The sequence below is a fragment of the Odocoileus virginianus genome, unplaced genomic scaffold (assembly GCF_023699985.2).
Source record: "Odocoileus virginianus isolate 20LAN1187 ecotype Illinois unplaced genomic scaffold, Ovbor_1.2 Unplaced_Contig_17, whole genome shotgun sequence".
Taxonomy (NCBI): Eukaryota; Metazoa; Chordata; class Mammalia; order Artiodactyla; family Cervidae; genus Odocoileus; species Odocoileus virginianus.
In genome coordinates, this window is record NW_027224334.1 from 380861 (window position 1) to 406445 (window position 25585).

Below are 25585 nucleotides of genomic sequence, written 5' to 3' on the forward strand. Positions count from 1 at the left end.
TGTGCATACTAAGTTAGGTCGGTCCTGTCCCACACTCTGTGTGACCCTATAGCCCACCAGGCTCCTCTATCCATGGGATTCTCAGGCAAGAATACTGGAGTGGGTTGCCATGTCCTCCTCCAGGGATCTTCCTGACCCAGGAATCAAACCTTTGTCTCTTACGTCTCCTTCATTGGTAGGTGGGTTCTTTACCACCAGCACCACCTGGGAAGCATAAAACCCTAGAAGTACATATATAATGTTCAAGTGCAGAATGGCCAATACCAGTAATAAATCAGTCCTGAATGTCATCATTATTCAGAAATCAGTGACCATACTTATCTGTGAAATAATCAAATACTATTACAATACTTAATACTGAAAAGCATAATGAAAAAGCTCCAATCTCTAGAAATTTTCCCCCAAGTTGTCAAGACGTTTAAGGCCATCCCTTTCACATCAGCATTTTTATAAAGGGTTGTAAACATCTTATTGTTATAGATTAAAATCTAATAGAGAAAATACATCACAAACACTGCTACAAATTCAGCCAACTGCAATTAATGACACACAGCAATAACCTTTCTTGATTTGAGTACAATAAAACAAATCATTATAGTTAATTTTTTTGAGTAAATGACTTATTTCCTTACAGGTTTATCCATAAAATGATCACTTGTCATTAAAAAAAAAAAAAGGGCACACTCACATTCTTCACATATGGCTTACAAGGACAGTGTAATTTGTTGGCAGTTTTCTTTCTTTTTTTTTTTAATTAGTTGGAGGCTAATTACTTTACATTATTGTAGTGGTTTCTGTCATACATTGACATGAATCAGCCATGGATATACATGTATTCCCCATCCCGATCCCCCCTCCCACCTTCCTCTCTACCCGATCCCTCTGGGTCTTCCCAGTGCACCAGGTCCGAGCACTTGTCTCATACATCCAACCTGGGAGGTAGTTTTCATAAAGAGCAAAAAAAAAACCTATAAGTAGTAGGTTTAATTCATTCTGAAAAAATAAATCAAAATAAAAACGCAGAAAAATATAGTACTATTCTTCCTTACTTTACTTATGTCAGTGAAAATTCCTTTAATTATTATCATAGAATGAGTAAAATGTCAGGTATTTTGATATCACTCCTAAATACTATACAAAATAACAAAAATCATGTCTCTGGAAATTTCATAGTAATAGCAAAATATGTGTGACAGAACTAGAGCCTTCTTCCAAATAAGATATAAACCATAACATCTATGTTTGTATCCATGAATTCTTCCCACAGTAAAACATAAAAGAGAATAGTTAACCCAGATTTTGTGAGGCATCCACCTGATGTCCACATCAGACTGGCACATAGAGCTGAGACACCTGGAGCAAAGAGCTTTGAATAAGAAGCTATCTCCTGGAGCTAGTAAATATAGCACCTTGCATCTCCGGCAGTCTGAAGAACACGGTTAACAAGAAATGAAAAGAAACAAAAAAGGCAGTGCCAAATTATTTTTCAAGGTCTGAAGAGCACTATAAATTCACTGACTGCTTCCTGCTTATTTTGAGCCACTGCCATGAGCCTCTCTGAGTTACCATTCTATCAAAATGCCCGGATCGCTACAGAGAGACCTCACGCAAGCATGAAGTTTAGCTTCCACCGCACACACCATCTCATTTTCCTGTACATGTTTATTTTCAGATTCCAACAATGTCAACAAAATTATGAGACACAAGTTACAAGTTCATTTAACATATTTCAAGGGGAAAAAACATGACTTTGATAGTGGAACTGACACTGATGATACATGAAATATATAAAATATGAAACCTGAAACTAAGCAGGAGATACTCTTTTTAGTTGACCAATTAGGCTGTATGTGGCTTTGATTTTTATTTTACTAAATTTTTTTTTTTCAACTCAACGCAATCTCTACTATTTTTTCCCAAGAATTTGGCAGGTAATGACTTTTTTAGGTTAAAAAAAGCAAACATGATGTTTAATAAAACAGAGTTTGTGGGATTATCTTTTAAAATTAAATTCCTAAAACTGGCCCTCTAAATACTAAAAAATAAAATGGAACACCTGTGAATTGTATTAACATTAGTTTCATATTTTAGAATGAGAATCTATTTACCCCCTTAAAGTTTTATAAATACGAAAGTAAAAACTGTACTTTTCATATAAATAAGAAAGTAAAAAAAAGGAAAGAAAAAAAAGGAATTATTCTAGCAATAAGTCCATTTGTATCACACATTAGAAATCAGCCATGAAGTGAAAATAAGGTAACAAGTATTTTTTTTAGTTTTTTAATCCAAGCAACTTCAGATTTTTCCTGTAAAAAGAATTCCTCTTTATTTTTCCAGATTAGAAACATACCACATTTACATACTTTTCTCAGAAAATCACTTACTAAAACAATTAGAACGTTTTAAGAGAATTTTCATTAATTAAATGCTGATCAAAAAAATGCTCATATGGAAACATTCTGCTGTTGGAAACTCTGATAAAGAAAATGTGGTGCTTTATTATTGTATGAAAATAACATTTCCTTAAATTCAAATGTCGAATACAAACTTCCGTTGATGATTTATGCAGAACTTTTTCAAGTAAACCTAGAATTTCAAATTCTGTAAAAAGAATGCTCACCTATCTCTTATAAAAAAAAAGTCAACAAAAGTTAAAATTTAGTGAAACATTCTCTATCATCATTCAAAGAGGTGTCTTTCTTTGAATATAGAGTGGCATAGAGTCCCACTTAAAAGTTGGGAAAAGAATAATAACAATAACTTACTGGATCTCAATGAGCTAATTTTAAAAATAGGGTCTCCCTTGGCTAGACAGGTGCAGACAACACATAAGATGCCATATATCTGCAAAACACTAACTAATGAAAATCAATATTCAAAACACAGAAGGAATGCTCAAAAAACAATGACGACAACAAGAAAAGACAATTCAAAAAATATGGGCAAAGATACAAACAGGCATTTGAGAGAGGAATAAACACAACTTGCCAATAAATATATGAAAATACGCTCACTCTCATTAGAAATCAGAAACATGTAAATAAAAATCTAATGAGACAGCATCTTTATAGCCATCTTTAAGACTGATAAACCTTAAAATTTAGGTGAAACCAAGTAATTCTTATGCTCTGCTGGTAAAACATAAAATGGTTTTACCAAACAATCCAGGAAAACACAAAATATGTATATTCAATATTCCACTTATAGGTATCTTACTTGAAAAATTCTTTTGTGGATAGATAGGAAACATGTAAAAAGATGTTTAAAGCAGCATTATTTTTAAGAGCAAACAAATAAAAATAAGCTAAACATCCACCAGCAGATGAACAAATAAATTCTGATATATGATGGGAAACTATATAGCAATAGAACACAAACAAACAGCCGCATACATAACACAGACCAATCTCAAAAGCATAATGTCACATCAGAAAATCAAGGTGCAGAGGCTCACACATGCTATAGTTCCTTTTAAACAGAATTTTAAAACATCAATGAAAAACGTTGTGGGCTATGTATGTGTTTTAGGGGTGGGATATGGGAGGCTATCCTTTCTGTGATGACAGATGAATAACATACACACAAATTCAGCAGTTACCTACAAGGGGAACACAGGGAATAAGTCAGAGAGGTGGGCACTGGGGCTTCAAAAATAGTGATAATATAGGTCTCTTTAGGTGGGTGGCAGATACATATATGTTCACTTTTTGTGGAAAAGAATTACACAGTTATAAAGAATTATATATGCTATAAATGCATCAAAACTTTCTCAATTTTAAATATTAAAAAGGGGGTCCTTGTTCTTGAAAACTGTCAAAAGCAATGAGGTAAGGCAGAAAAAGGAGACTGGCATAAAATGGCCAGAAAAGCAGAAGAGTTGCTTCTATCCTGAGAAAGAACGGCAGCCAAGAAGTAAAACTGGGATGTCAGCATCTCAGCTAGTTTATAAGGGATGGAACGCCAGCTTAAGTTGATCCATTGAAGAGGAAATTACACAAAAGAGGAATATTTAAAAATACCTAACTGTACACTCTTGTGGAAAACACCAGTGTGGCATTTGAACCTGGCATCTAAACTCTCCACTCTGCCACCCACTGGCTTGACAAACTCAAGGGTGTCACTAGGGTCTTGACAACTTCTACACAAATGGCCCTTACCTTGAAGACGATGACTTAGTATTTACAATGTCTGTTAAGAAAAACACAATTAAATTCCTATTTTTTACTTTCCTCTCATGAAAAAAATACCTAAAGAACCATAGCTCATTGAAGTGCCCCACATACGCACTTTTCAGTTGAATAATAAGACCCTAAAGTGCTATAAAAGTTAAATGTAAAAAGACATAAGAGCTCTTTACTGTCATACAAAATGTTTTAAAAAACTCTCATGAATTTATCAACACTGCAAGTCAAGTGCATTTTAAAAGCAGTTCAACACTGTTTTACTGTAGGACACAATATGCATTAAAATGGACAAGAATTTGGATGCATCAGTTCTGAGAGTAAAATAAAGTCTAAGTACAGATGGTTCTCAAATAAAGTTATTTCTCAGAATTTACCCTAACATAGATGGTTCTAAAATACAATTATTTCTCAGTATTACCGTGAGGTCAGCTTTTAAATGGTATTATCCCAAACATGGTTTTATTACCCAAAAATCCACACGAGTTTAATCAACATTTGTACCAAATAACAGAATTTTAAGTCAGTAAGTTAATACTCACAAATTGTTGATACTAGAGTGCTTCCCCCCACCAAAAAAAAAAAAAAAAATATTAGATAAGGTTGCCTGTTCCCCACAGGCTACAAAACTCTTTAACAATTCCCTCTTGAAATCGCAACCCACTCCAGTATTCTTGCCTGGGAAATTCCGTGGACAGACGAGCCTGGCGACCTATAGTTCATGGGTTGCAAAAGACTCAAATACAACTTAGTAACTAAGCAACAACAATATGATCAATATGCCTTTTGCTAAATTAATTTTTAGAAGCTTTTCCTAAATTTGAAAAAAAAAATTCTCTGATAACCATGTAATTGGTCCCAGTTCAAAATAGGGTGATACTAATTTAAAATGTATTTTAGGTTTCTGGCACCAATACAATCACAGGAAAAGTGAGTCCTTTCTTTATGTTGTATTTGACAACTCAAAAATGATGTTTCCATTTGAAGGTCAGGAATGAACTAAAGATAGGACTTTGGTTAACCTTTAGCTCAGAGTTGAGTTGTTTTGAGGATATTAACTCTAGAGAAATAATAACATTTGAAGATGGAGGCCAAACAAAGGTCACCCAGGATATATTAGCAAGAGAATTCAAATAATAAATCAATTTATAAAAAGCTCTCTGCCTTTTCTTTTAAAAACCATCGAACTCTCTGATTGAAAATCCCACATTAAGGTTTCCCCACTTAGAGATCTCTTTTTACACAAGAAAAAGGCTTCAAACTTTTGCAACAGTTTATCCATTGTTAGGATTAAAATATAAGTTAATAATTTAAACATCTGCCAAAACACAGCATCTTTTAGTAATGCCACCCTGTCTTTCAACCATTTTAAAAGACCATAATGGGCTAAAAATAATTGTAAAAAACAGTTCCTCAGGATAAAAGCAAATACAACAACATTAGCACTATTTGCTTTTTAATTAGCTTCTTTTTAAATCAGCAAATTCTAAGCTAATAATCTAGAACCAAAACAACACAGCTCTTTCAATATCTGAGAAGCTGACCTGGAAAGCAAGTGTAATGGGATTACACTTTCATACACATTCTTGACAAAGAACGGCCAACACATAGTTTCAAATTAAATAGTACTATACTTAAAATTATACTGGGTCTTGTGTAAATCCTTAAGAGACATATCTACAGAAAGCAGTAACTTTATCATCACCAGCTGTGTGATCTTGGCTAGAATCCTTAACCTCTCTGAGCCTTAATTCTTCATGTCTAAAGATGGGGATAACAATAGTACCTACTTCATGTGGCTGCTACAAGGAATAAATGAGATAATAATGCAAAGTTCTTAGAATTGTATCTAGCATGTCATACAAGCTTAATACATATAAATTATGCGGGGGACATCTTCTAATGTATTTCAAAACTCTAAGACACTTGATTCTCCATAAAAATTTTAGGTATAGTAAATAAGAGTATTTGTCAAAACATGACCAGGGACCAGGAATGACCCATAGCTATAGCAGTGCCTGAGGTTTATCTAAGAAGTATTTTTTGATTGAATTAAAGTATAATGAAGCTAGAGTAAATATTAAGTATAACTTAAGGAAAATATTTTTGGTAATATAAGTTAAATTATCAAAATTATATTATGTTGTTCATTAAATAATGAAGTGATGTACTACCTATGGTTTTAATGGGAAAAAGTTAATTCCGCTCAAACATAAGTTTGCTAATAAATACAACTGTGTGTGTGTGTATATGTGTAATTATTGTTATCTGGAAGACTTAATGAGTCATAAAAAAGGGTTTATGTCTGCTTCAGACAAAATGTAAATATCAGTTTCTAGTACTAAGATTAGCATTTCTTGCAGCTCAAATATTCATTTTTTGATGATACTGAATGTGAGTCTCAAATTTTTCATCTTATAAAATTTAATGTTCTAAAATATCTATAACTCAACCTCCGAACAGTAACTTATTTTCCCTTTAAAGGTCACGTTCAGGAAAGAAGATGCTAACAGGTAGTCTGGGCAGGGAAAGAATTAATAAATGCTGTCAGTAGTCTATGAGCCTATTTTTATTTCCTGGCATATGTGTTTAATACATTGAGGATTTGAATGAATTGGTAAATCAACAATCAATGAGGTATGGATGGGTGGAAAATTTTGAAAAATAAAGCACAGGCTAGTCTAAAAGTTATCTGTTGCTCTAAAATTATACAGTTCAGGTTTCTGAGACATTTAAAGAAATCCCTGTAAATTCCCAAGAGTATGAGCTCCTCTTCTTTCTCTCTCTCTTCAGCCCCTCTCCTATACCTACACCCTTAACTCTACACACCCACCATGGCTACCTTGAGAAACACTATCTTCGGAAGATTTTACTCTGAAATTCTAACTTGACTATCAGTAGGAGGGTTGAAGGTACACAGTCGCTAGAACAGAAGCCACAGTTAACTTTCTTTTGCAAAATGGCTTTGGGAAGCAGTTGTTAATTTCCCAAGCCATGTGAGAAGCTGTGACTTCCATAAGAATTGAGAGTTATTTTAAGGTAAAACAGAGGCTGAAAAGACTCAGATTCAAACCAACACTGTGCAAAAGGATCCACCCGAGTGCCCACAAATATGAGACAAAATGCCCACACTCAATAAACACAGAAATCTGGTCTCCTAAAGCTCTTAATTCCTTCATTCAGCAAATATTTACAAGGTCCATGTTCTGTACCAGGCACTATCTGTGTAGAATGGAGCGTCAGTGGTAAATAACCAGTAGTTCTTGAATTACATTCATAAACAATTAAAAAGTGTGATGATCTGGAAGATGGTTTCATACCAGAATCCATGAAATCTGGATTATAAAAAAGCCAGAGCAAAGGCTGTACGAGGCTGTGTTTGGCATCTGTCTCCTTCACGAGATTAAGATCACCAGTAGCAGGTTGCTTGTGTGCCAGGTCACTTCAGTCGTGTCCAACTCTTTGTGCCCTCTGGAATGTAGCCCACCAGGCTCCTCTGACCATGGGATTCACCAGGCAAGAACACTGGAGTGGGTTGCCATGCCCTCCTCCAGGGGATCCTCCCCACCCAGGAATCAAACCCATGTCTCCTGCACCGCAGGCAGATTCTTTACCACTGAGACACCAGGGAAGCCAGGTTAGCAGCATCTAAACTGGTGACTGGCACAAAAGTAGAGATGTAAAGTTCAACAAACACTGGGGAAGACTAACACTATGAAGAGGTTCAAATATAATGTCAGAAGTATTTAATTCTTCAACATCAGGGTGGATACCATCATCATTCACATTTCCTGAGCATTCCCAGACATCGTTCTACCACTTCACACACATCTTTGCTCACCTTTCAAAGTTCCTAACAAATAAAAAGAAAACAGGCTAGGACCATACAGTTTCTACATTTCAGCCTTACTAGGATCAGAAGCAAGATTTACTTTGACACAGGTGATTAAAGATGACTGATAGAAGCTTAGAACTAAACAGGTCATGGGTGGGGGGGGATGTGAAGAGGAGATACTACTATTAATAGCTGTTATATCCCTATGCTGTAGAAATTTTATTTTCGATCTTCTCCATGTTCTCTAAATAGTAATTACTTTAAAAATCTGATAGCAAGCAAGCAAACGAGGGATTTTACTAAAGAGGGAACCAGGGTGCATGGTGGGAGCCAGACACGGCAGGAAGAGTAGTCTCTTAGCGTGAGTCTACAGTGAGGGCAGAGGTCTTCTGGCCAGGTAGCAAAGTTGTCTGACTAAACACTAAGTAGATGAAGCCTCAGCATTACATCAGCTGAAAACTGCAGGCTGTATTTTAATTGTTTACGTGAGCAAGTTACTGCTGCAAGGAGCATCAGTCTTGAAGACAGGTTTCTTGGTGGTCTGTGTTGCTGCCTACAGAAACTGTGCTTCACACCCTCTAATGGATAGTGATCGTGGAGTTGTTCTGTATATGATAATAAATGGGGGGAGTGGCGCAAAGAGATATAAATAAAAAGCATCACCCCATGATTTCTCCAATGAATACTTTAATTCTCTTAATTTCTCCTTCCAACTTAGCAGACTGCACATGAGAAGCTGAACTTGTAAATAAAATAGGAACACACTTGAATGGAGGAGAACCTGCTGGCTGGCCGAGATCCTTGAAGATTTTAGGTCAAGGAGACAAGAAGCTCTATATTTTAAACTCAACAGGTTACTATGAAAAGATGGTGATCTCATTAAGCACCTGAGACATAAAACTATGAATTCTTTAAATAATGCAGCAATTTATGCACCACAGAAAATAGAATACGAAGCCTTTGTTCAAACTTTCCAAACGACTCTCAGTTTTTCTTGACCTGGCCTGAAGTTTCAGGGGTTTTCATCAACACCTGTCTTTATGCATGAATTTCTCCTTTCAAGCCCTCAGCAGCTATCTAGCCACTAAACCACATAAGCTTATTTACACAAATAGATCATTTTTAGCTCTTGGGTTATGTAATAGGATCGACGAATGTTCTTTTAAAATGTTTTCAAGAGGAATGAGGTACAGCTAGGTGGTGGTGGAAGCTGTGGGTCTCCAAGTGCCCTCACTAAACTTCTGGGCACTTTCCTCATTTCCATGGCTTAAAAGACTGAAGGATTAGAGGAACAGGAAAGTCAGTATCCTGCTTGGGTAAGGCCACGAACACATGAGCTTCATCTGTGGTGTTTTACCTCAATGGGCTTCATCATCAAAAGCCCTTTACTTCAGAAACTCAACTCAATTAAACATCAGGGAAAACGACATTCATGAGAGAGAGCTAGTTTTCTCCTCTGAAGAATGAAATGACTGATCTAGATAACGTTTAAGTTCCTTATAGCTCTGAGTCTCTGAAAGAACAATAATATTCTACATCAAAAGTTTATGTAAAAAGTTCAAATGTTACAAAAACCTTTATGAGTAAACTAAAAAGATAAAACTGGGGAAAACATATGCAAACTATATCATAAAAAGAGGTTTGTTTATGGGAAACAGATCACTTCTAGGAGTATGCTAGAAATGTGGTCTTAACTATATGAAAAGGTGCTCAGTCACACACTTAGTAAGAAGAATGAAAATTACTAGGCAGGCCAAGACTCCAATATTCATTTCTAAAATGAGCAAATATCAAGAAGGTCAACAAAATCTAAATAACTCATCCTATTGGCAAGGCTGTGGGGAAACAGGAACTCTCTCACAGTGCTGGTGGAAATGAAAAATGATACAACACCTACGGTGGGGGACATCATAATATTTAACAAAATTACACATGAATTTACCTTTTGGCTCATGTACCCATATGTAAATATATACTTATATGCACGCATGCTAAGTCACTTCAGTCATGTCCAAGTCTTTGCAACCCTATGGACTGTAGCTTGCCAGGTTCCTCTGTCCATGGGGATTCTCCAGGTAAGAATACTGGAGTGGGTTGCCATGCCCTCCTCCAGGGGATCTTCCCAACCCAGGGATCGAACCCACCTCTCCTATGTCTCCTGCATTGGCAAGTGGGTTCTTTACAGGTAGTACCACCTAGAAACCCAAATATATATGTATATGGATTGTAAGTATTATATATATGGATTACACACACACACATATGTATTCTAGCTAATAAACAAAGAAGGAAAGATAGAATTAGGGTATCTAGGTAATGCTCATTCCTAGCAACATCACACACAACTAGCAATGAAAGGTTTCCTGATTAAAATACACAACACCCACTGGATCTACAAAGTACCCTTGGCCAAAAAGTATTTGTGTGTGTACATCTCAAACCTAAATCCAACTGAAACTCTAGATCTAACTACGAATTTTTCAGGAAATACAGCGTATGGAGAAGCATGTTAAGCGACAGCAAAATCCAAAGTGTAGGAAACTGTGGGGGTGAGAGGACCCAGTTTCTCAGCAAATAAGCTATAAAGGGAAAAAAGAGATGTGGATAAGAAACCTACATTCACAGGGGCATATCAATTCAGGGAAATTCATGAATCTACGTTGAACAAACAATAATCAATAAAAAACTATGAATATATGTATGTATACTACATATGGGCTTCCCAGGTGATGCCAGTGGTAAAGAATCTGCCTGCCAATGCAGGAGACTCAAGAGACACAGGTTCAATCCCTGGTAAGGAAGATCCCCTGGGGTAGGAAAAGGCAACCTGTTCCAGTATTCTTGCCTGGAAAATCATGGAGAGGAGCCTGGCGGGCTTCAGTCCTTGCAGCCACTGAGAGAATGAGATACAACTGAGTGACTAAGCACACATACTACATATGTGTTTGTGTATCTCTATACACATTTGTAAGTATGTATGTATATCCATATCCATATATACACATGCGTGTGTATACACATATAACTGAAGAAATCTGAAGTGAACTAAAGCATCTTATAATATTAAGAAACAGTTAATTTTGGGTGTATGCTGAAAATACTATTTTAAAGAAAAATAACTTACTTTCAGGAGAAATATACTAAAATTTCACAGGTGAATTGGTACAATATATTCCATGGTGGCTCAGACAGTAAAGCATCTGCCTACAATGTGGGAGACCAGGGTTCAATCCCTGGGTTGGGAAGATCTCCTGGAGAAGGAAACGGCAACCCATTCCAGTGTTCTTGCCTGGAAAACCCCTCCAGGACGGAGGAACCTGGTAGGCTACAGTCCATGGGGTCGCAAAGAGTCAGACACGACTGAGCGACTTCACTTTCACTTTCTTTCATGGGATTTGTTAAAAATGTGGGGGTCAATAGAGGAAGGATTGAGTGAGAGTGACTTGAGATTACTTTAAGTTGGGTAGTGAGTACATTCATGGTTACCATTCTCTCTACTTCTATGGATACGACTAAATTTTTCTACAGTAAAGGTAAAAACCACATGAACAAAAACAACAAAATTTATGTGTCTAATACGAACAAGCTGGTAACAGAACACTGATATCAGACAAAGACAATCTAACTTAGAAGTCCATCATGCTCAGCTGGGGAGCTTTTTCAAAATACAGTTTCTGAACCATTATCTTAATGAATCCCAAAGACAGAAGGAACTGTGTTGTGTCCCTCAGGACTGTGGAGTGTGGAAAGAAGGTTGAGAACCACCTACAGTGTTTAAACGCCACAAGGGTGGGGGCTGAACATCATTCATCCAGGTCCTTTACCACCATACCTGACATGTAGAAGATACTCAAGAAATACTTGGTGAATTAATGATGACCTGGGAAGTGAAAATGAACATGTGAGCCTAACAGCAGCTAAATGCTAGTGTGCAAAAAAAATCTTCATATTTGATATTGAAAAAAAAAAAAACACTTAGGTCGCTGAGTTTAAAGAGCATGACTTTCTGTTCTTTAAGTAGAATACGTTTTCATTATAAAGCCACAGTCTAGTCACTTCCAACAGCTACAGGTAAACTCCTAGAATAAAAATAGCTTTAAATACACAATTGGGTGGGGTGAAGCTAGAAAATATTCTGATTCTACAATCTGTTTTGGACAAGAGAGTGCTTTTTATGTGACTAACAAAGCAAACAGTAGTCAGATTCCTTGTACTGAAATAAACACACTATTTGCAAAAAGGGTTGAACGTACAAGGCTTATTCAATAAAGACACCACATTTCCCAAAATTAAATGGGAATATAGAATGGCAGATACCCACATATATTTACATATCCCCCAAAGAAGACATGTGACCACTTGGTATGGATTTTGTCTGTAATAATTACTAAATGGAGCCAAGCCCACCGTCTCACCACAGAAAACAGCAAAATACCTCAAGTGCAAGAATTACCTAATTTTAAAGCTGGGAGGAGTTTAGAAACTAATCCAAACTTTTCATTGTGTTGATGAAAAAATGAACACCTAGAGAGGTTAAGGTGAAAAGTTCTGGAAATAGTTGGAGCAACCACAGATAAACACATGGTCTACACAGGTGCACAGAATGAAGAGCTGAGAATTAATCTTTGAATTTTCACGTGAATAATAATGAACAAGGTATCAGTCTCGATTATAAACAAATAAGTATGTGTCACCGTATATACACATAAAAATACTGGAATATACATTTCTAATAAATCTTTTAAAACAAATTCTATAACCTAGTATTCAAGGGCGTCCATGATGTTACCCCACTTACTTTTTCAAAATCTTTTCCAAGAGAACCAACCACAGTACCTGGAAGGCAGCCATTTCTCTCTCTTATCTTTTGTGGTCTCACAGATGTAGTAGAGGACAGAGCATAATTACAAAAAGTATTATTCCACAGATAATTCTCTAGTGATGAAAGAATGATCACAATATATAGAACAGATAAGCAACAAGGCTCTACTGCATAACAAAGGGAACTATATTTAACATCCTGTATGAAGCCATAATGGAAGAGAATAAAGACAGAATGTGTGTGTGTGTGTGTGTGTGTGTGTGTGTGTATGTATAACTGAATCACACTGTCATACAGCAGAAATTAATATAACATTGTAAATCAACTATACCTCAATAAAAATGAATGATCAGAAAATACAATATAAACTTTTCAATTCTGTTACTCAGAACTGATATAAAAGTCATATTTCATATGAATTTGTGAATATTATATAGAGACATATGGGACATAGTAAGTTTTTAAATCTAGCAACTAATAAAAGGTCTGAAAGTGAGAGTTAAGAAAGAAGGCAGTGAGATGAGTTATCCATTTATATTTCTACAAGGTGCTATGCAAGGCTTAGTTCAAAATACATGCAGAAAATTACATGCAGGGGAGGAGGAAGGGAAGAAAAAGAACAAACCCTTATTTCATCTACTGGTCAAACATTTAATTTCAATTATTGATCAATCCTGAATCCACACCACTTTAATTCTACAGAGATTTTTTTTCAAAAAGACATACCTATGCTTATTATTATGGAATTTCCCTTCTCACCTACTTCATCTGGAAAGTGGATGTGATTTAGCTCCAAAATGACAAAATGAAATAAGAATCAGAATTTGGCCTCTCAACTTGCTGTTATTAGATTCTTTAGGATCCTGAAAACTGATTTAAGAGTCTCCTATTATTGTTAAAGAGAACACTAACTACTGAAAATCACAATGGTAACATTTACTTTCATCTTTGGGGGGGATAAAATGTTTCTAACTGAACTGATTCAAGATCCTTGAAGGAAACTGCAAGGTAAACTGATAATACTTTCAAAAATCTCAAAGCAAAGTCTGAAGATTATTTTCTGAAATGAACACAGCAACCTCATTTAAATGGACATGATATGATATTATCAAGTTAAGAGTTTTTGTACCTCCTCCACTGCAACTCCAAAATAAAACCCAAAATTAAGCAATAAAATCTGAAGCTATCTACCGAACACAGTAAGTAGAGTGTTGGGAACAATGAATTTAAATCCTTCAGGGTAATTACACTGCCAGCTCTAAATTTACGGATGTCTTGCTTCTGTTTGAAAATTTTTAAATATTTAAATGCAAAAACTAAAATATTTATATGCTAACCGTATTTTATATTTCTCTTATTAACGTCTGAGGGCTTCCATTAAAAATCCTGAAATACAAGACAGCATACCTACATTTTCACCATTGTGCTTCTTCCAAGCCTAAAAATAAGATTTGGGGTATGCTATTTTCATAAAAATTTAGCAACATTCATGGACACATTGATGGCTTTATGTAATAAGTGAAGAATTTAGGTGATGGTTTAAACCCACACTCTCCTCCAAAAGACTTCTTTCCCTATTTTACATGGTCCCAAGTATTTTCAACCAAGTAACACAAGAAGGTGCGTTCTAAAAATAAAGGGGCTAGGATTACCCCATCATGAACTAACAACCTAAACATCTGAGTAATAACTTCTAAAATAAAATCACAGAAAAAGATGGTCCATTGCTAAAATTATTAATATATATTTAAGACAAAGAGTTTATTTTTCAATAAGAAAACAAGGAAAAAGAGCCCAACCTGATCTTGTATGCCTGCCCAATAGAACTTTCCACCATAATTAGTGCTTTCCACCTCTGGGGCAGGGGGAGGAGCTTAAACTCAGGGTAACCTCAGGGATCAAGGGAAAAAACAGTATAAATACTTCAGGACAGCTCTGGAGAGTGCATCTTCTGCAGTGCTCCCCTGGGCACAGAGGAAAGCACGAGTGCTGGTAGGAAACCAGCTCCAGAAGCTCCTAGAGTCCGGGTAAGTCTGCCGGTAGATTTCCATGTCAGCGTATTTGGGGAAAAGTCTCCCTTATTTGTTTTTTTGGGATTTAAAATAATGGCTTTCCACTAAAATCACTAAGAAAGTTTAATTTGTAGCTGTCTGTAAAATATAGTCTTAATTAACTATATTTGCAAAAACATGCTGTACTCTGAATTTCAGTGTTTTTGAGACTATTGGTAACGTCAGTCTGTATCAAAGATCCTGAGTTATTTAATACAGACATCCAACTGCAGTTTCTGTGTTTCTTTTATTGAAATCATTTTTTTTTCCCACTTGATTATCTGGATGTGGTTTTCAAAACCAACTAAGACATATATTTGTATAATTAACAAAATTATAACTCTCAATTTATGGAATATATTCAGGATATATAGAGTAAGGTTAAAAAGTAGATGAAGAATTCATCTATGCAATGTTAGAAAAATAAAACAGGTCAATAATGAAGCTATATGAAATTATTCTTTTCTGTTTTTCAGAATCCAGCTGAGAACATGCTGCCACAAACAGCCCTTTTGCTGCTAATGTCCTTGAACTTGGTTCATGGAGTGTTTTACACTGAGCAAACATATACAGGCATAAAAGGCCCACCATCCAACACCAAGACACAGTTCTTCATCCCTTATGCCATAAAGGGTAAAGGTAAATTGAACTACATATCTTGCTCTATTAACTAGTGGGTTGTTGCTTTATATAACCTTAATGATCTATTTAGCAAAATGTTTTTTAAATTTTATTTGGCATTAAATTACCTTCAAATTCCTTACATAGCCCAAAATGATTTATGATAAAAGTAGGTCTATTCAAGAACATCCATATCCTTTACACAAGAATAGCAGAAAGACATACCTAGAGAATATTAGGTATAGAATTTTTTCCCTCAAATGTGTGCTTTTTGCACAAATAATTACCCATAATCTAGACATATTAATCCAACCAAATTGGTCATGTTCAAATTGCTTTAACCAAAAATAACTGTCCATTGTACACAAAAAGAGTAGCAGGTTTATATATCTAAATGCTTACACACACTTCTTTTTACAACTTATTTTTCTAGCTTACAAATCCATACAAAATTGAGTCTTAGCTGTCAAATAACATGAGATCCCCTCAAGAGAAATTTAATAGGCAAATGAAGTAGCAATTCTCATAATTTTTTTAATGCATTCTGGTTTAGTTGAGCAGTTAAGTGCACAGACCTAACTGCTTCATGCAACCCTGAGTTAGTTAGTTATCCTCTCGAGGTTTTAGCTCACTCATTTGTAAAACAAGGAGCGTCTATTTCAAAGGGCTGTTCTGAGACTTAAATTAAGTTAATATATAAAGTGCTAAAGGGTTAGCTATTACTACTACTGCTTCTATTTTTCACACTACTTCCATTATTTCTACTTTGATTATTACTTCTCTCCTCCTCTTCCTCTTCCTCCTACTCTAGAACTGGTGGTGGAGGCTTAGGTAAGTTTTAACTCTGTTCTTGAATCTGTTCTTCATCTGCTCAGCTTTCTTGACTATTATGAAGAGTACTGATATCATGTATATAAAATACTAAAAAATCCTCAAAAAAGGGCAACTTTTGGGTTCATATTCACCAATTTCGTTTAATAGCTATCTGGCACAAACTGCCTGCTACATTACTGAATTACACTGAATAATATGAACTGACTGTAGGACTCAAATTTCTTTTCCGTAGTATCTTTCCATTATGCTTACATATTTTATCCTATAAAGCTAAGAATAGTTGTCATAAAATTTAAAAATTATGCTTCTGGAGATGACTATTTTTAGAAAACTGAATAGATTGTCTTTTTAAGAAGAAAGATGAAATTTTAAATGTTTCATGTAAGGTAGCTTAATGATCAGAAATAAATGCATAAGTACTCAATAGATACCTTTCAATGCTCAAATACAAATACAGTATGAGAAAGAAAAAAGTTAGGAAAAGAATAAAAGACAAGAAAATTTGATACTTTGCTTGAAGCAACAAACACAATTTGAAATGCTATGACAAGCAGCACTGAATTACACTCTGTATGATCACAAATTCAGACTCTGTAGCTTACAAGATCATAAAAAACAGTTGTGAATTTAAATAAAATGCACCACCACTATTAGAAGTTTAAAGTATTTTCTATCTTTTCACAATAATATACTATATCATTTTGGTTTTTCTTTTGTAGAAAAAGTGAAAAATATATCTTGCTAACAAATGAAAAATTTAGAAGCCATATTTTAACTATTAAATCCACTTTAGTCTACATGGTAATACAAAGTAGAAACAAATACATTATTATCCACCAGCAATTAAATGAAGACAAAAGCCCACGATTTATATAGTGAAACACTGAATTGCTAACAGATATACAAGAAATTCCTGTGCAGTTGCTAGGCGCATCTGTTCAAAAAGGTTAAAAGAGAACTCAGTCAAAACACACTAAATTATGCTGCAGAGGGTTTCATTACTGGTGAGTACACGGGAACCATACTCTGACACAATCAACCACTTTGTAGACATTTAAGAAACTTCTCTCCTGGAACCTACCAGGGTAACATTCTAAGTGACAGAGATCACTGTCTTTGGAGTTTCAGTCTCAAATTGGGCTCAATTCAGTCATTCACAGCAAGACTTGCTTTTCCTCTCTACTTTAACAGTGAAACAGATTTCCAACCAGACCAAGACAATTATTTTTATATAGACATGATCTTTGTAAGATTCTGAAGCAAACCCCAATTTAATGATTTGCATTTTAAAAATGTCCTATTTTACTGCAAACCATTAAGAAATCCTTTATTCATTTATTCTATTTGCAAGGCATTAACACTCATTCATATAGATATATCACATATGTACAGCAACATCACCAACAATATGTGCTAATATACGGAAATCTTTCCCATAAATTAATTTTTCTCATAGTCCTTTTCCTCATGTCATTTTCTGAAAATCGATGGGTAAATAAAACTACACATTTGTTTGAAAAATGAAATATAATTTCTAATTAGTACAACATATAAAGATACCCAAATGACTTTCCTATTTCAGTATATGTTTTAATGAGTATGCTCTGTATTTTATACTTCATTTGTTATCAAATGTTTTCCAAATACCAGGAACATCTCTAGAGTATACATTAGCAACTACTGTTGGCTGACTACTTCTTACATGCCAGTTAATTAATACGAAAGATATAAAAAATATAGTAATGTACCAACTAACATTTGAAAGAAATTATACCCATAAAAATATATTTTCAAAGGCAATTTTCAATTCATTTAATATCAATTTCATTTTAGTCTTCATTTTGATATTTAAAGCCATTAAAGATTTAGTTAAATGGAGCTGGAGCATATTAACATGTTTTATACAAAAAAAGATGGAGCTCAAAAGTCACAGTTCTAAGTCATTTTCAGGGTTTTGAGCAAACTACTCAACTACTTTGACATCTACTAAATCTACCATTACTAGGAACCATTTTCTGACAGCATAAGAATCTAATGTTAATAGTATACACAGACATTCTAACTATATTTCTGAGAATTTATTAAACAGAATATTAATTTTAAATAAATCCCACTAGTAGATATTTTAAAACATAAGTAACTTCATTACCATCTTTGCTAGCTATAGAAGAATTTCTGAGAAAAAAAGACTATTTTATCTAGAGGCATATGATAATGCTGCCTAAAGATCCTTTGACATGGTAATACTTCCCGAATAGTGTATCCTAAAGCCAGCCATGCTCTGTTACACCCCACCTTTGAATGACTAAAACCAAAACTCTGGACACCTCTTAAAACACTTATCACACGGATGCTTGTTTTATTCCCTTTGGGACTATGGTTCTTACAGGATATGTTTCGTGCTTTTCTTACACTTACAGTTCAATAACAGATTTCACATTACAGGCACTAAATAATTTTTTAGTTTAAGTTTACTAGTAGAAGTATTTAGCTCAAATGGACCCACAGATCTATGAAATCAACAGTATTTGCATTAGTCAAAGAAAATTTTATTAAACCATTTTAATACTACTTTATGTACCTTGCACATTAATTCTCTAATTCCTTATTTCAATTTTAAATCACCAACAGAGAATGTAAGAGCTCATGCCTTGTACTGAGGTCAAAAACAACCAAATGAAAGAAAACCCGAAATCTAACTGTCTTCAGCAGGGTCGTGGCAGATGTAAATTAAAACAGACTGCATTTCTCCTTTATCTTATAGGATAGCTTTTGTGAAGGAAAGTTGTTTTAGTTCTTAAGCCTGTTCCTTATTCTGTACTTGCCTTTTCCCTCTTTTCCTATCAAATGCCTTTTTCCCCTTTTCTTTTTCTAGGTAGATGATTTTCCTAAAATAAATGTGCTAAGTTTACCTCCAATGCACTCTTATTCTAAATGAATTCTTCAATCCCAGCTTATTTTCATGATCATTAGGAGGTAATGAAAGTAAGATGGTAGCCACGGTCTTGTGAAACCATCTTCTCTAGCAGTATGTTTTCAAACAATATAGATGTCTGAAAACAATGTAAAATTGTCTAAAACCATTTAAGACTAGTCTTTCAAAAGGTCTGACCAACACTGCAACCCCCTGTCCTCATTTATACTTTGAGAAGCAGTGGTTTCTCCGCATCACTAACGCTTACCCCATGTGCTCTGTGCATCTCTCAGGTGTGTCGCTAAGAGGAGAGCAAGGCATCCCCGGTCCACCAGGCCCCGCGGGACCTCGAGGGCACCCAGGCCCGTCTGGACCACCCGGAAAACCCGGCACCGGAAGTCCTGGGCCCCAAGGACAGCCAGGGTTGCCAGGACCGCCGGGACCGTCAGCCACTGGGAAGCCAGGTTTGCCAGGACTCCCAGGAAAACAAGGGGAGAGAGGACTCAATGGACCAAAAGGGGATATTGGACCAGCTGGTTTACCAGGACCACGGGGCCCCCCAGGGCCACCCGGAATCCCCGGCCCAGCTGGAATTTCTGTTCCAGGGAAACCTGGGCCTCAAGGACCTACAGGAGAACCAGGTCCCAGGGGCTTTCCTGGGGAAAAGGGTGCGCCAGGGGTCCCTGGACTGAATGGACAGAAAGGGGAAACGGGGTACTGTGCTCCTTGCCGCCCAGGTGAGAGGGGTCTCCCAGGTCCTCAGGGTCCCACGGGACCACCTGGCCCTCCTGGAGTGGGGAAAAGAGGTGACAATGGGTTACCAGGACAGCCAGGCCTCAAAGGTGACCAGGGTGTTCCAGGGGAAAGGGGACCAGCCGGCCCACCAGGCCCCCAAGGCCCCCCTGGGGAACAAGGACCAGAAGGCATTGGAAAGCCAGGAGCCCCTGGAACTCCGGGCCAGCCAGGGATCCCAGGGATGAAAGGCCACCCTGGGGCTCCAGGACCAGCTGGGCTCCCGGGGACTCCCGGCTTTGGGAAACCAGGCTTGCCAGGCCTGAAGGGACAAAGAGGATCTGTGGGCCTTCCAGGGAGTCCAGGTGCCAAAGGGGAACAAGGCCCAGCAGGTCATCCCGGGGAAGCAGGTCTGCCCGGACCCTCAGGGAACATGGGACCCCAAGGACCCAAAGGCATTCCAGGCAACCCTGGGCTCCCAGGCCCTAAAGGTGAGATGGGGCCAGTGGGGCCTGCAGGGAACCCCGGGGCAAAGGGGGAAAGGGGCTCCTCTGGCTTAGATGGAAAACCAGGGTACCCAGGAGAACCAGGTCTCAACGGTCCCAAGGGTAACCCAGGGTTGCCGGGCCCAAAAGGTGACCCTGGAATCGCAGGATCCCCTGGTCTCCCAGGCCCCGTGGGTCCAGCAGGAGCTAAGGGAATGCCAGGACACAATGGAGAGGCTGGGCCCAGAGGAGTCCCTGGAATACCTGGTACTAGAGGTCCCATTGGGCCACCAGGCATTCCAGGATTCCCTGGAGCCAAAGGCGATGCGGGAACTCCAGGGCCTCCTGGCCCAGCGGGCATAGCAGTCAAGGGCCTCAATGGACCGACTGGGCCACCAGGGCCTCCAGGGCCAAGGGGCAATGCTGGGGAGCCTGGTCTCCCAGGGCCCCCAGGGCCTCCAGGCCCTCCAGGCCAAGCAGCCCTGCCCGAGGACTTTGTAAAGGCAGGCCAAAGGCCGTTTGTTAGTGCCAATCAGGGCGTAACAGGAATGCCTGTGTCTGCTTTCACCGTTATTCTCTCCAAAGCTTACCCCGCTATAGGTACTCCTATCCCATTCGATAAGATTTTATATAACAAGCAACAGCATTACGACCCAAGAACTGGCATCTTCACCTGTAAGATTCCAGGGATCTATTACTTCTCTTACCACATCCATGTGAAAGGGACCCACGCTTGGGTAGGTCTGTATAAGAACGGCACCCCTGTGATATACACCTACGATGAGTACATCAAGGGCTACCTGGATCAGGCTTCGGGGAGCGCCGTAATCGACCTCGCCGAGAACGACCAGGTATGGCTCCAGCTGCCCAGCGCAGGCTCCAACGGGCTCTACTCTAGTGAGTACGTCCACTCCTCCTTCTCAGGATTCCTGGTGGCTCCCATGTGAGCCCGCTCCCACCGAGCTAACACAAATCTGCTTGAAGAGGCATTCCCCAACTCCACCCCACCCCACCAAATGCATATGGAGGTAGGCTGAAAAAATGTGACTGATTTCAGTTTTCCAAAGTACAGGTCTGAGCTCTCAGATACGGCAAACATATGTGAAGACCCTCTTGAGTTTCTAGTCAGCAGTCCTAAAACTTCTAAAAGTTTTCTGTGAACTCCTTCAATATTTAACAATTTCATCCTAAGTTAAAAAAACAATCGCAAAAAACCTTGAAATGTGATGCTAAATCATGTCAAATTTGATTTCAGAAGTTCAGTATTTCCTTTTAAAAATAAGTCTTGTTTCTGACAATTAACAGGAAAATTTTCAGGAAACATTCAGGAGATGTCATCTGTCTTTATGGAACTTAAATACTTGAATATTCAAATTTAAAAAACACTATGTACCCTGAGATCTTTCTGATGGTGCATTACTCAAAGGTTTAAGTGGCCCCTTTTGTCAATATCTATTCAAGTATACAGGTGCATACAGACTTTTTATAGCTCTCATAAGAAACCCAAAATATTAATGTTAATCTGAAATGCAAGGTGCTTTAGTCCATGAACCTTTTCAAACGTTTCTGTGGATTGCTGAAAGCTTTCTATATACCCTTTACAACTTGGAAATGGTGTCTAACCTATTTTATTTATTTGACACAAGTGTGATTAATTTGTTTTAATGACTTCTTGAGTCTTATATAATGTTAATATGACTTTGTGGGTTTATAGAGTATTAGCATATGTACCTTGGGCCTCCCATTCCAGTGAAATTGTAGTATCAATCTGACTAGAAATGAAAAGATTATTTATTTCTGCTCTGTACTGTATTTTAATGTTTCTGTTTAAAACTCTTAAGCTGTGCCTCATGAAATGTTTTATCTACTCCTTATTTACAATGCAATAAAATAACATCAATAGATGATTATGTTGAATTTATTTTTTTTACGCTGAATTTATTTGAAACCAGCAATTTGCTACTCTCAACCACTCTTTGAAGGGTTTTCATTTTACAAAGTTAATAAAAAGTAAAATGATAAAGTGGTGGGTAGCTTTTGCAAGGGTCATGTATATACCCTTCTATTGGAGATGAGCATTTCCACACACCCAAGCACTCATTGTGGACTGTGAAAAGCTATCAGACAGAACCACATGTGATCTACAGGGTGAAGGGCTGGTGACTGGGAATAGAAAAGTAAGACAATCATCTAAGTCAGTGATATTCTTCTAGGAAGGAAAAAAGCAGGCAGGAGAGAGACATGTAGTTTGAACAAATATCTGCAGTTACTATTCACTGCCTCGACATGTTTTTAGTCATAATATTTAGGATCATTTTGATGGCTTAAATGACATTAAAAGGCAGGCAAGAATTTTTATGCCAATCAAAAGGAAGCTTTTTGATTTTTCTCAGCTGAAAAACACTGCCTGTGAGCATCCATCAGTCCACCAGCTGAATTAGGACAGTCTGTTCAAGTCACACAGGTACCACACTATAAAGGGATGTCTTAATGCCTTAGAAGCAATGTCTCTGTGTAACCCAAGAAAACCTGTGAATAGAACTGTAAAAACTTGGGCTTGGGTTGGTGATCTCTGCTCATATTCTGTGTGAACTCAACCTGCTTTTAAGCATTGAGAAAAGAATTTTCACTCTTCCTGTCTGTCTGTAATTACAACATTAATGGTGACAGCTATCACCAATCTCATTTCCAAGCCAAGAAAGCAAATTCTGGGGTATCCACAAAAGGGTCCTACTGGTAAGCATGTAAAAAACAGCATCTCTTAGAATACTGGCAATGATGGCCATTAAACAGACATGAAGAAAAGAAGCTCTCAGATATATAACCAGGATCAACTTTATAGCAACATCTAGGGCCAAATTAAATCCTAATTAAGGTACCTTCTAAGTAATTCATTAGATGTACAGGATTGAACAAACATCTAAAGCCTCTCTTCAAGAAATGGAGACACAGACATAGAGAATGAACTCATGGACACAGCTGGGGAAGGAGAGGGGAGGACAAGTTGAGAAAGTAGCATAGACATACACACACTATCATGTGTCAAACAGATGATTAGTGGGAAGCTTCATATAACACAGAGCCAGCCCTGCATTCTGTGACAACCTAGAGGGCTGGATGGGGTGGGAGGGAAGCTAAAGAGGGAGGGGGATATATGTATAATTATGACTGATTTCTGTTGACGTATGGCAGAGACTACTGCAACATTGTGAAGCAATGATCCTCCAATAAAAATAAATAAATAAATAAAGTCTCTCTTCACATTACTCACCTTTAAAAGCTGACATTTTATAATTATGTTGTATACCAGCGACTATGTCCTTCCAAAAATCAAATGGTTTTTGACCATTGTTCTGCTAAATAAAAAAAAAACCAAATCCAAATGTGACACATGTTATTACATATTCTGTTTTTAAGCATAGTAGAAAACACTTGGCAAACAACTATAATATTACTGTACTCTAAGGATTCATGTTTTAGGAAATAGAACAGATTAATAAACTTCTCACTTTTCCAAATATGATTGTAGAAAAATATCTTCCATGAAAATCACTGCTATAGTGAAGTATATACATAAGACTAAATATTAATGTAACCCATATAACCCAAATAAAATAAAAATTTCCATGCATTGTGAAGTCTAAACATTACACACTACTTTTAACACATAAACAAATCTACAATGTTACAGCTTAGGAGATATCAGGACATGTCACTTCCTGTACCATGGCATCAATGGAGCTAAAAGGCTCGCAGCCTTAAAACCGCAAAAGCTGGTTACTTTACAATACTGTGCACATTTACCTGAGTTTCAGTATACAAGAGCATCAAATCTCTACAGGTGAGATGAAGGAAGTTCCTAACCCAAAATTCAAATCATTTTTGCTAAGATTCTTTTTAAACCCAGAAAGCAAGTAAACAGGAAAATACACAACCCTACAGCCCTGTGCTTCCTTGGAGACATTAACCAGTGTCCTTCTATATAAACAGAGACCAACTACTAGGTAGTATTTAAATTATATCAAGCCCCAAATATTAAAAGACTGGTGCATTTGTTTACAGTCACTATAAAATGAGAAGCTGACTACATCCCATAGTAACAACTTCTACAAGCCAGAACTTTGGCTCAACAGAAACTTTCACAAACACATGACTGTAATTCTGATTCAAAAATAAACCAACATCTAGTCCTATCTGAATGCAGAGTTCCAAAGAATAGCAAGGAGAGATAAGAAAGCCTTCCTCAGTGATCAATGCAAAGAAATAGAGGAAAACAATAGAATGGGAAAGACTAGAGATCTCTTCAAGAAAATTAGAGATACCAAGGAAACATTTCATGCAAAGATGAGTTCAATAAAGGACAGAAATGGTATGGACCTGACAGAAGCAGAGATATTAAGAAGAGGTGGCAAGAATACACAGAAAAACTATATAAAAAAGATCTTCATGACCCAGATAATTACGATGGTATGATCACTCATCTAAAGCCAGACATCCTAGAATGCGAAGTCAAGTGGGCCTCACTATGAACAAAGCTAGTGGAGGTGATGGGATTCCAGTTGAGCTATTTCAAATGCTAAAAAGGATGATGCTGTTAAAGTGCTGCATTCAATATGCCAGCAAATTGGGAAAACTCAGCAGTAGCCACAGGACTGGAAAAGGTCAGTTTTCATTTCAATTCCAAAGAAAGGCAACGCCAAAGAAGGCTCAAACTACCATACAATTGCACTCATTTCACATGCTAGTAAAGTAATACTCAAAATTCTCCAAGCCAGGCTTCAACAGTATGTGAACCATGAACTTCCAGATGTTCAAGCTGGTTTTAGAAAAGGCAGAGAAACCAGAGATCAAATTGCCAACATCCGCTGGATCATTGAAAAAGCGAGAGTTCCAGAAAAACATCTATTTCTGCTTTATTGACTATGCCAAAGCTTTGACTGTGTGGATCACCACAAACTGTGGAAAATTCTTCAAGAGATAGGAATACCAGACCACCTGACCTGCCTCCTGAGAAATCTGTATGCAGGTCAGAAAGCAACAGTTAGAACTGGACATGGAACAGTAGACTGGTTCCAAATAAGGAAAAGGAGTACATCAAGGATGTTTGTCA

The 25585-nt window shown here is 37.2% G+C and overlaps 2 protein-coding genes across 3 annotated transcripts in view; one reads left to right on the forward strand and one right to left on the reverse strand.

Annotated features, from left to right (window-relative positions):
* The window catches only part of NT5DC1 (5'-nucleotidase domain containing 1), a 117140-nt gene that overhangs the window by 76067 nt on the left and 15488 nt on the right, over positions 1-25585 (reverse strand). The window contains exon 6 of one of the 2 annotated variants that reach the window (XM_020894391.2): positions 23747-23828. In XM_020894391.2, coding sequence (XP_020750050.1) covers positions 23747-23828 — 82 coding nt within the window. Of the gene's footprint in view, positions 1-23746; positions 23832-25585 lie in introns of both variants that reach the window. The other variant, XM_020894390.2, reaches the window with a different exon arrangement.
* COL10A1 (collagen type X alpha 1 chain) lies at positions 15367-22396 on the forward strand. Its single transcript, XM_020894389.2, has 2 exons — positions 15367-15528; positions 19552-22396. Exons 1-2 carry the CDS (start codon positions 15381-15383, stop codon positions 21420-21422), a joined length of 2019 nt encoding a protein of 672 aa, XP_020750048.2. The 5' UTR covers positions 15367-15380; the 3' UTR covers positions 21423-22396.